Below are 12,486 nucleotides of genomic sequence, written 5' to 3' on the forward strand. Positions count from 1 at the left end.
AAATAAAAATAGCCAACAAATATATGAAAAAGTGTTTCACATCTTTTGTAATTAGGAAAATGCAAATTAAAACTTCACTGAGATTTCATCTCACTTCAGTGAGAATGGCAGTCATTAAGGGAGGGGAAGGGAGGGGGGATAGTAGGGGGTAGGAAAGGTAGCAGAATACAACAATTACTAATAGGGCATTATGTAAAATTGTGGATGTGTAACCGACATGATTCTGCAATCTGCATTTGGGGTAAAATTGGGGGTTCATAACCCACTTCAATCTAATGTATGAAGTATGATATGTCAAGAGCTATGTAAAGTTGTGAACAACCAATAAAAAAAAAAAGAAAAAAAAATAAATTAGGAATTTAAAAAAAATTAAAAAAAAAGAATATAAATGACAATAAATGCTGGAGAATATGTGGGGGGAAAGGAATTATACTGATTATACAGTTGTATTGTGTGCATGCATGAATATGCAACTATGAATCTTACTATTATGTATAATTGTAATACACCAATAAAAAAGAAAAAATATATACAAAAATGCCAAAGTAGTGTTTCTCAAATTTTAATGTGCATAAGTATAACATGGTTGGCTTATTTTAAAATGTAGATTTCAAGACCTTATTCCCAGAAATTTCAATGCCATAGGCATGATGTGGGATGCAGGAAGGTGTAGTTTTAACAAATACCAGTCTTTTTTTTTATAACTTTATTTGGTTTATTTATTTTTTTTATGTGGTGCTGAGGATCGATCCCAGTGCTTCACAAATGCAAGACGAGTACTCTACCACTGAACCACAATCTCAGCCCCAAATACCAGTCTTAAGGTAAGTGGTACTGTGAACAAAGTTTGAAAAACACTGTCCTAGAGAATTAAAAACAACAACAACAAAGAAAATTCAACCAATTCAACTTAACAAACAAGGGGGAAAATAATTTTTTAAAATGAGAAAGTAAAACAATATGCTAGGATCAGGAGGAAACATCAATAATCAGAAGGAGTGTGAAGGGGTGGAATTTCCTATTTAAAGAGTTATCTGCTTTTATTTAAAACTTAATCCAGCTATAAATTATTTATAAAACTTTAAAAGAGAATGACACAGAAAGCCAGGTGTAGTCCCAGCTACTCAGGAAACTGAGGTGGGAAGATCACCAGGACCCAGAGTTAGAGGTCAGCTTTGGCAGCATAGCAAGACCTTGCCTCAAAACAAAACAGTGCACAATGCTCTGAGTTTGATTCCCAGCACAGATACACACACACACACCACCCACCCACACACACAAAAAAAATACTAGTTATAAATAAAATTATACATATGCATATGTATATGCAGCTGGAAGTAGTAGAACAAGAGTGGCAAAATTAATAAGATGAAATGAATAGAATTCAAGGCAAAAATCTTTAAATGAGAAAAGGGACACATCATACTGATAAACTCATTTACTAATAAAAGTTTTATGTACCTTCTATATGGAATTAAAATAAACACTTTAAAACTACAAACAAAATATAATCACAAATTATCAGACTAACAATGTGATCTTTTTAATGAGCAAATAAGTGTATTTAAATTGTTGATTCATGGTAATTTTAAAAATCATGTAAAAGTGGAGAAAGTCGAAATAATTAGACCTCTGTATCCATCACTCTTTTCAAATAGCCATTAATATTTCATCTATTCCCTACTCTTTTCCATGAGTATTTTAAAGCAAATTCCAGACAACATACTATCTCCAGTATGTACATCAATGGATAACATTTTTTCATCACCACATAATGTTGTTGTTTTTTTTTTAAGAGAGAGAGAGAGAGAAATTTTTTATTAGTTATCTTTTAGTTTTCGGCGGACACAACGTCTTTTTATGTGGTGCTGAGGATGGAACCCGGGCCGCACGCATGCCAGGCGAGCGCGCTACCGCCTGAGCCACATCCCCAGCCCACCACCTAATGTTAACATATGTAATACAACCAATAAGAATTTCTTCATATCTAATGCTCAGACCATATCCAAATTTTGTGGATTATCTCAAAAGTATATTTTTATAATAGATTTGTTTGAGTAAAAGTCTAACAAATGGTCTTTAAATTGTATTTGATTATTTTGTCTCTTGAGACTCTCATTCTGTAACAGTCCACTTAACTATTCTATTTAAAATTCAGGAGATTTTAATATTCACCTCAATTTTAGAATATTTTCACCACTCTCTCACTTCCAAAGTAAACTCTGGGCTTCCAAACCGTCACTATTCACTTTGACATTGGTTTTAACATTAATTTCCAAACATGTTGCTTAGTTCCATAAGAGTTGCAAATCGGGCTGGGATTGTGGCTCAGCGGTAGAGCACTCTCTTAGCAAGGGCGGAACCCGGGTTTGATTCTCAGCACCATAAAAATAAAGGCATTGTGTTGTGTCCATCAACAAAAAAAAAGAAAGAGGAAAAAGGTGCGTTCTCTCTCTCTCTCTCTCTCTCTCTCTCTCTCTCTCTCTCTCTCTCTCTCCTTTAAAAAAAAAAAGAGTTGCAAATCAGTGATTTTCCCTTTCTACCATTCTTTCTGCATTAGTTGGACTACTTTGTAAAGAACTTCTGTCAATTGTTTGGTTACCCTGAAATATTTATAAATAAATATAAAAGGTAGGATAATGTTTGATTATTTCTTTTTGTTTATTAAAGGTAAGTTAATTCCTTAGCTACCTTCAGTGGTAACTAAAGAAGTTTGTTATGTTTTGCCTTAATATGAAATTTTACATATCTGATGTGAGTCAATGAACTACAGTTATTGTTCTTTTTCTGATGTCTCTATGTTCCCCATTAGTCTTTGATACCTTGCTTATTTGGGGGTATGCTTTTTTTCAGGCTTAACTAATCCATTTCCTACCCTGAAAGTACAGTCAAGGGCCTGGTTCCAAGGAATGAGGGTTCTGTTTAGTTGGAAGTAGAAACCATTTGGATACTAGAGTACTTATTGCTGCTGCATTGTTAAATGTTTTTGTATCTTTTCATTGGGCAGGGTTAGAAAACACATACTACAGGAAAAAAACCATAAAATTACATTGATATTTCCATTTTAAAGTTAAGAGTATAGGGTATTTACGTCTCTGGTTTAAGTGTGTCTCTTTTCTCCTAAGCTGGAAATATAGGTTTCTAACATTAACAGAATTGTTTCTTTCTTTTGATATAGCTATAATGGTTTTAAAAAAGCAATGTCAATATTATTTAATGTTTTAGACTACTAAATACAATTTTGTATTTCTTTGAGGGTTTTCATTCTAGGGTCAACAAAATACTACATTTTAAGACTGGTTCAAGTAATAATTTCTTTATGTGATTTTGATATCACTTGATACACAGTTTTGTTATTTGTTTTCAATTTTTAGAGATTTATCTTTAATTAATTAATTAATTTTTTTGGTTGTAGATGGACACATACCTTTATTTTATTTATTTTTATATGGTGCTGAGAATCAAACCTATGCTTCACACATGCAGGAGCTAGGGTTGTGGCTAGTGGGAGAGCAAGTACTCTCCCACTAGCCACAACCCCAGCTCCTAATTTAATTCTTTTTGTTTGTTTGTTTTTGGTACTGGGGATTGAATTCAGGGGCATCTGGCCACCGAGCCACATCTCCAGCCCTATTTTGTATTTTATTTAGAGACAGGGTCTCACTGAGTTGCTCTGTGTCTCGCTTTTGCTGAGGCTGGCTTTGAACTCTCCATCCTCGGGCCTCAGCCTCCTGAGCCACTGGAATAAAAGGCATTCGCCACCACACCCAGCTTAATTTATTTTTTTGTGTAAAACACTTACATGACTCTAAAGCCAAAACTACACAATAAAATTTGGCATAAGTCTTGGTTCATCCCCATCCATTCCCTCAAACCTTGCTCCTCCCCATAGATATCCAATTTTATTAGCTTTTGACCTATACTTTCAGTGTTTTGAAAGTATAAATTATATGTATCTATGCCCTCTACACAGTTTCAGAAAGACAGGGTTGTATAAATAGCACTGTGCATCTTATTTTTTTCACTTTAAATATATCCTAGAGGTAACGCCATATAATGCATAGAAATCTTCCTTAGTCATTTGTACATTTGCATGGTTAGAAAATATTTTATTAAAGCAAAATTCACACTTGCAATTGATCAGCTAAAAAGCTTTTTAAAGTTGTCCCATTGTACTCTATAGAACCTAAACTCCTGACTTTAGTTCTCAAAGCCTTATCTTATCTGGACTTGCAAATAGCTCCAAACTGACATCATTCTCTGCTCCCTCTGGCCCAGTGTTTCTCAACCTTATCTGTCATCTTGGCTGCTTAAAAATTTGAGGGAGCTAGGGCTGTAGCTCAGAGATAGAACATTTGCATGTGCAAGTCCCTGGGCTTAATGTCTAGCACTACAACAACAAAAAAATCTCTTTTTAGCCTCACTCTAGAACAATTAAATCAGAATTTCACGAAGGCAACATAAATTTTTGAAGAGTAGTTCTCGAAGTTTAACATTCATTGGAATAATCTGAAGAGCTAGTAAAACCTAGGTTCTACCCTTAGAGATTCTGATTCAGCAAGTCAGAGCAAGGTTCTGAGAATCACACTTTTAAAAGCTCCTCCCGGAACTGACTCAACTTACTATCTTCTACTCTTTTTAAACTATTAATTACAAATTTTGCTAATCTGTCATTCCATGTGTAAGGAACCCGTATTTATGCTATTTACTGTTCCATGCCCAGCACAGCTCTTTGATAAAGAGCCATAACTACTGAATTATAAAAGAAGATCTGAAGAAGCCTCTTGACAATTTAATAACTCACACAGTCAAAAATGAATAAGACCATTTCATACACATTCGGATGGCTACAATCAAAGAAACAGAAAATAAGTGTAGAGGTGGAGAAATCAGAACCCACAGACATTGCTGGTAGGAATGTAAAATGGTTCAGGCACTTTGGAAAATAGTTGGGCAATTCCTCAAGACAATTAACAGAATTACCAGATGAAAGCAATTTCACTCTCAAGTATTGTGATGGTTAATTTTATGTGTCAACTTGGCTGGACCACAGTGCCCATATATTTGGTCAAACATTATTCTGGATGCTTCTGTAACAGTGTTTGGGGATGACATCAACATTTAAACAGATCACTTGCCTTAACTTTGGGTGGGCCTCATCTAATCAGTCAAATGCCTTAGTAGAACAAAGACTGGCCTGCCCTGAGGGGTGGGGGGGAATCTGTCAACACACTGCCTTTGGACTCAAACTATAATTCTTCCCGGGGTATCCAGTTTACTGACCTGGCCTGCAGATTTTGGACTTATCAATCCTCCATAATCATGTTAACTATCTTTTTCTGAAGAACCCTAATGATCACAGAAATGAAAACAGATATCCACATAAGGGCTTGTACACACGTTTATTATTCACAATAGCAAAAAAAAAAAAGTGGAAAAGAATGTCAACTTAAGAATAAATAAATAAATGCTGTATATATGCACATTTATACATATATGCATACATATACACACATATATAGTATAAACGTATGTATATAAATATATATACTATATGTGTATGTATACACACACACATATACTATAGTATTCTATAGAATTATTCAGCTGTAAAAAGGAATGAAATACTGATACATACCACAGTGTGGATGAACCCGGAAGAAAAAGCAATGGAAATTATCCAATTTGTCAGAAAATATTGGAAAAAAATCCCTCTATTACATGAAGGAATATATCTAGCAGAATAATATAAAACTAAGTCATCATTGAAAAAACAAAATAAAACAAAAACCACACACACACACACACACACACACACATATACACATAACAAAAACTGAGGATTATATAAAAAACCCATTGCAAAAAGACCGACACTGCAAAAACAAATGTTAAAAGAAGCTCTTCAGGTTGGAAGACAATGGTACCAGATGGAAAAGTTCACCAGTGGAATTTACCTGAAATAATATCTATGTGGGTACATATAAAAGATGATTATTTTTCCTTCTTTTAAATATTGTAAAAAGGCTAGGGGTACAGTTCGGAGGTAGAGCATTTGCCTAGTATGCACAAGGCCCTATGTTTGATCCCCAACACTAGGGGAAAAAAAGTTCTATGAAGATAACAGATAATTTGAAGCAGAAATGATGACATTACGTTAGAGAATTTATTCCATTAATACATGTAAAATAAATGGCAACAATGGCTCAAAGATTAGGAAATTACTTTTGTAAGAGTCTTACTTTTTAGGTGAAATGGTATAATATTGCTATGATTAAGTTAAAGATGCATCTTTTAATACCTAGAACAATCATTTAAAAAAATGATACAAAGAGCAATAGCTAAAAAGGAATTATAGGAACTCACTATAGGAATTAAGATGGAAAAATAATTTCTTCTAAAGCTAAACAGAGCTACAAAGTTCCACTTTTAGCTATTTACTCAAGAGAAATTAAAACATATGTCCACCAAAAGATTAGTTTTAAAAATGGCAATAGTAACTTTAATGAATCCTGGAAATAATCTAAAGGACTATCAAAAGGAGAATAGAAAAATGAATTATAGTAAACACGTACAATGGAATTCAGTTTTAACAGACTATTGATATATGCAATAACTTGATTGAATCTCAAAAACATTATATTGAACAATAAAATCCAGGTACCAAACACCGTATTATCTCACTTATATGAAACTTAAGTGGTAAAAAATCATAACAGGGCTGCCAAAGGGGATGGAAATTATCTAGAAGGGAATACAAAGGAATTTTTCTGGACAATGGAAATGTTTTTTTTTTTTTATCTTGAATTGTATACATTTACAAAACACTTTTGAGTATAAATTTAACATCTGCACATTTCATTGTTCATAAATTTTACCTCAAACTGTCCTTTTAAAATCTACAAAATTCAGCTGGGCGTGGTGGCCCATGCCTGTAATCCCAGAGGCTTGGGAGGCTTCGACAGGAGGATCATGAGTTCAAAGCCAGCCTCAGGAAAAAAGAAAAGTGCTAAGCAACTCAGTGAGACCCTGTCTCTAAATAAAATACAAAATAGGGCTAGGGACGTGGCTCAGTAGCCTAGTGCTCTTGAGTTCAATCCCTGGTACTCCCCACCCCCCCAAAAAATCTACAAAATTCAATGAATGTAATCCACTATATCAACAAGCTGAAGAAGAAATGTCATATGATCATATCAATTGATGGAGAAAAAAATTTCAGTAGTGGAATTTCCATGATTTGATAAATAATATCTACAAATCCCCTACATCTTAACATCATATTTGTGTTAGTTTTCCATCACTATAACAAAATATCTGATATAATTAACTTATATAGAGAAAAGTTTCATTTTGACTCACTGATTTAGTTTCCAGTCTATCATGAGGCAAATCCATTGCTTGGGCCCTGGAACAAGGCATTACATGATGGTGGCTATTTAACAAAACTAAACAAGAATAATTTCTGGGGACAGAAAATTATAGACAAATCTGACTTGTGAATATAGATATAAGAATACTTACTAAGAGACTAGAAAATTTAATCTACTAAAATATTAAAAGAATAACAGAATATTACAACATAAGTAAATTTTATCCTTTTATTAATATATTTTATCATAAAGTTATTATATTAACAGATTAAAGGAGAAAAAGTACTTTATCATTTCAAAATTTTCCAGCATGTTTTTATAATTTACAATCTCCGTACATAATATTTTTTAGTGTTCTCAGTAAGCTAGAGAGAGAATGTTATTTCCTTATTTGGTAAAGAGAATCAATCCTATTTAATGTTGAGTCATTAAAAACATGTCTGCTAGAAATGTATCACCACCAATATCTCTCAACATTGTAGTCAATGGAATAAGACAAGAAAATGAAAGCTAAGTATATTGGAAGATAAATCCATGATTATTTGCAAATATTTAACTTTTAAAAACTCAGAGAATCAACTAAAAACCCATATGCATTGATAAAATAATTAAGTGACATGATAAATGCTGTGGTTTGGATAAGTGTCCTCCAAAGGCCCATGTGTTAAAACTCTGGAGGCTTAGGATGGAGTCTTACAAGTTTGATGCCAGCCTCTCTCAAAAAATAAAAAGGACTGAGGATGTAGCTCAGTGGCAGAGCACATTTGGGGTTCAATTCCCAGTACTACCAAAAAAGAAAAAGCTTAGCTTTCTGCCCCTGGTGCTATTGAGAGTGGCAGAACCTTTAAGAGGTGGTCCTAGTAGGAGATCTAGGTAATTGGGGGCATGCCTTCAAAGGGGTATGTGTAAATGTATTCATTCATTCCCTGTTTCCCAAGCAGGACATGGGCAGTTTTGCTGTCCCACAGGCTCCCATCATTATAATATGCTGCCACAGGCCTAAACCAACACCACCAACCAATCATGGAATGAAAGTTCTAAAACTATAAGACAAATTAAATCTTTTCCCTTTATAACTTGATTATCTCAGGTATTTGTTATAGTGATGGAAAGCTGGCTAACACAGCAAGATTTTTTTTTTTTATCTATGTTGAAACTTTATTACAAAATTATGAAGCAGAGCTCTGTAACAAAAAAATACACATTTGGGTTTGCTTTAAGACCCAAGTGAGTCTGAGAATCTTAATATAAGCCACTTGAAGTAACACATTCACATCCAAGAGATTTCAACAAATTTATACAATATATATTGAGCACTAATTCCTGTACAGCTTATTCTTATTAGTTTGGATCCAACTATTCCAAGGTATTATGAACCAGTCAGCTGTCCAAGTCTTTTAAAACAAGTCTCAACTGAAATCTCAGCAATCACAGCAAAATCCACAGAATAACTAGAGGAATTAGATGTTGCTGTGATAATTAAGACCAAGGATCCATGAGGGACAAAAGGGGAGGCTCAAGGATAAAATAGCAGGTTTTCTACCTGGGTTAAATATGAACTGGAATGGGATCTTAGAATTCCCAACTTTTATTTGGTGTAATAATAAAGACAATACAAAAACGAATCGGTTGTTTGACATCTTTTTTCCCCAATGGAAACCTTCACCAAAAGATGAGATTTAAAGGCAAGTTCTTATTTTTAAAACTGAGTGGCACCAGTTCCAGTTCTTACTGAGGTCACCAACCAGCCACCAGTATGTTATTTTCAGTTCCTATGTATCTAGGAGGAAAGTTGGGAGATAGGGCAGATGAGGCCTCAGCAGAGAAAGGAGGGAGAGCCTTGAAGTTATTGCTAGATCTAACTGAGTTGCATACACAGACCTGTTTCACAGTGGAATTGAGGAAGCTGAATCAATCCCTTTGATAAACTGGTAGGCTTTATAAACTACAGTACTAACTATTCAGCAGAAAGGTGAAAGGCAGAGTCTTGACAGGAAAATCTGATCCCAACTGTGGCCCAGATTATTCTGACTTGGTATAAGGTTGAGTCGAGTGGCCCAGAATAACATTGCCAACTACACCTCTTAAGGTGTTTAGTGGTTGATGATAAAAAAAACTTTCTAAGATAATAGGTCCCCTTAGAAGTTTTCCTCTGCCTTCCAGAATCACAATTGATTGGTTCTAGTCTCGGACCTCAGCTGCAGCATGTTGGGAGAGGGGAGATTCTGCCAAGGCCCTTGGGTATTTCGAGTGTGTTTTATCTGTTGGTAATGGGCGCACACAGTTCTGACAGCAGGCGTGTTCTGTGCTCTTTTGTGCTTCTCCAGCTCATTCAGGGGTATAAAAAACAGTAGGAGGGCTCAAAAACATTACCTACTCATTACATGGCCCTTCATAAATGGTCCAGAGAATGCTGTTCCCAAATCTACAGAATGAGAAAGGAAATTAAAGCAGGGACTTCCAGCTGTTTAGTTAGGTGCTCTTACATGTATTTTTCCAGGAACTTCATGAGAAGTCTGGCTAGAGGAGAGCAACGCTCTTTGCCTGAGCTTGTCCATGCCTTGGGTGAGACCAAGTTTAAAACCTCAGTGGGAAAGGGAGAGATTTCATTGAAATGGTTAACAGTCCTGTCTGTAGGAAGAGGATCAGAAGCCAAAGTTAAGAAGAAAGCCACTGCCTCCACCAAATGCGTCCCCTTCCTCATAATCTGAAGTTCAGGATGTTGCAAGGTCAAGCCCCAAAAGAGGAAGCAGTAGAGTATCCATGCACCATCCCTTGCACACACAGACTAGACTAGATTTCCCAGCTGTTTGGGAGTCAGATGTTTTGTTGGCTCCCTAGATCAGGTTAGGAGATTGATAGCTCCCAATCCCAACCCTTAAGGAAGTGACTTCACAAATTGAAAATTTTCTATAACATTTTCCTATAGAATTTTCTCACCAGAGGTAAGTTTACTGATCCAAATTCTGTCCTAAGTACCACTGTTGGTCTTAACCACATAAACTAACACATTTTTGGTCCAAAGAAACAAACGGATTTTAGGCAGTATAGCAAGAGACAGGTATGTTAAAGCACAGAAAGCCAGAGAGACCAGAAGTTTAAATCCAAATGTGCTGGGTCTAGGAGGACTTCTGACTGGTGGGATACAGGAGGAAGGGTGAAAATGTGTCTAGGTTCTCAGAGGAAGGAAGACATGGTCCAAGTTCTGGAAAGTCCTCTGTTCATCAGTTACTACCATCATCCAAGATCACTAATGCAGGCACTCACCCATGTGATTTGTACCAGTTCCCACTGGCCTCGGGGGCTCTGCCAGCCAAGAGGTGCACCCCTATGACAAGAGAGGCATGCCGAGGTATGACATGGCATCTTTGCTTGCCCTGGTCTTGGGAACACTACAAAATTTCCTGTTAGCCTGCCCTTCTGCAAGCTGACCAACCCTGAGCCCAGATACCCTGGGCTATATCCCTGTAAGGCACTGAAGAAGCCGGTGCCAGCCCTTAGGACCTGAAGACGTGAACAGCTCGGATCACATACTGCCGGCAGATGGGACATTCATTCATGCGCTTGCCACATTTGGTACAGGTTACCATGTGGCCACACTCCAGCAGAACACAGTCAATGGGTGAGTCCATGCAGATCTTACACAGGTTCTCCTCCAGTCCAGACGGCATTGCTCCCCCGTTTTGATCCTCAGCACCACACACCAAGTGCTGGAGTCCTTTCTGATCCTTGTACAGCCGTGTCACTCTCTCCATCAGCTCCCACTTCTCCCAGCAGCCCTTGTAGTTGACAAAGTTGCGAGCCAGGATCTCTTTCAGCTGCCGCACCGTCAGGCCTTCAATGTCTTCCAGGTGGGTCAGGTCAGACAGAGAGGCCCGCCGGCCTGGGACAAAGCTATCCTCAGAGTCAATGGACTGGGTCTCATCCTCAGTAGGTGCTCTGGCTGTGCTCTCCAGGTAGACAGGCTCCTCTTGGTCCTGAGACACATGGCCATTGGCCTGCTGACTTTCCTGAGCAGGAGGAACAGAGGTGGCTTGTGCAGGTGAAGAAGGGAGGCTGGGTGAGGTAGGAGGTACTGTGCTGGCATGAGGCTGGGTCAGGAAGGCCTGCTGCTCAGGAAAGTCCGGGGATAAGGTTGGGACATGAGTCCTGTCCTCCTCGGAGATTACAGGCTGCTGGCCAAGCACCAAGAATACCAGCTCTTCTTTCTCCCGGCACATTTCAGTAGAGATGTCATGGAGGCTGAGGTAGTCCCTCAGGTCCTTCACCTTCATCTTCATGAGCTCTTCAAAGGCTGTGGCTCGGAACCGTTGGCAGAGAAGGCAGAGGCGGGGCCCATTCCCCTCTTGGCTTGAACAGGTCATGCAGAAATTTTTCTTACAGTCCAAACAGGTCTGCTTCCTGGCTGTGTTTGCAAAGTGGGCCCCACAGGCCTTGCAGCTTGGTTCCAAGCCTGTTGGGGATGGGAAGGAGCTGTATCCAGGGTTGGAATAGGCTTGTGTCCTGGCTCCGGGGGCTGGTGGGACCTCCTCAGGCTGTCCATCCAGGCAGAACCAGTTGCAGCAGGTTGCCCACATGATAAAATCTGAAATTTAAAATCATCTCTCAACTTGGAAGGCTGTCTGCCTTTAAAAATAAGTTGGTCAGGCAAGAAACTTGAACTCCCTTGACACTACTCAACCAAAATATCCAGGAGGTGGGGCTGGGAAATCTGCATTTTAAAAGAACGCCTGGGTGACTCAGTTCCAAAATGCCAGGTAGAGAATCTTGCAAGGAGTGGCTGGCCTTAGGTAACTCCTTGCAATAAAAGCTAAAAATCTAAAGCTGCTCTAAATACAATGTGACCTTCCTTTGATGAATCAGGAAACTTCAGGATCCTCCTATGCCACTGGGTCATAATTCACTACTAGTGACTAGTTGGTGCACTGGCAAAACCAGAAAGTAAGAAAAAGTAAATGAAGACTTCCTATTGGTAGAAAGCTGGAAAAACCAGCTCTTTTTTACTATCAGATTTAAAGAGCTGGTCCTCTCCCAGAAGAAAGAAGGTTTTATGCTTGCTTTAAAAGAAGAAAATGTTTCAAAACATGTAGTACATGTAGTATTCTTAACTGCTTAG

General features: G+C 37.6%; 1 protein-coding gene across 1 annotated transcript; it reads right to left on the reverse strand.

The window, feature by feature from the left end:
* Positions 1 to 8,574: 8,574 nt before the first annotated feature.
* On the reverse strand, positions 8,575 to 11,958 carry LOC308641274 (E3 ubiquitin-protein ligase rififylin-like). Its single transcript, XM_081279745.1, has one exon. It carries the CDS (start codon positions 11,945 to 11,947, stop codon positions 10,868 to 10,870), a length of 1,080 nt encoding a protein of 359 aa, XP_081135871.1. The 5' UTR covers positions 11,948 to 11,958; the 3' UTR covers positions 8,575 to 10,867.
* Positions 11,959 to 12,486: the final 528 nt, after the last annotated feature.

This window comes from Spermophilus citellus (assembly GCF_964194105.1).
Source record: "Spermophilus citellus genome assembly, chromosome: 2".
Classification (NCBI taxonomy): domain Eukaryota; kingdom Metazoa; phylum Chordata; class Mammalia; order Rodentia; family Sciuridae; genus Spermophilus; species Spermophilus citellus.

Bases quoted from the DNA above. Each gene is read 5' to 3' on its own strand.
- LOC308641274 (XM_081279745.1), bottom strand. From the start codon at position 11,947: ATGTGGGCAACCTGCTGCAACTGGTTCTGCCTGGATGGACAGCCTGAG.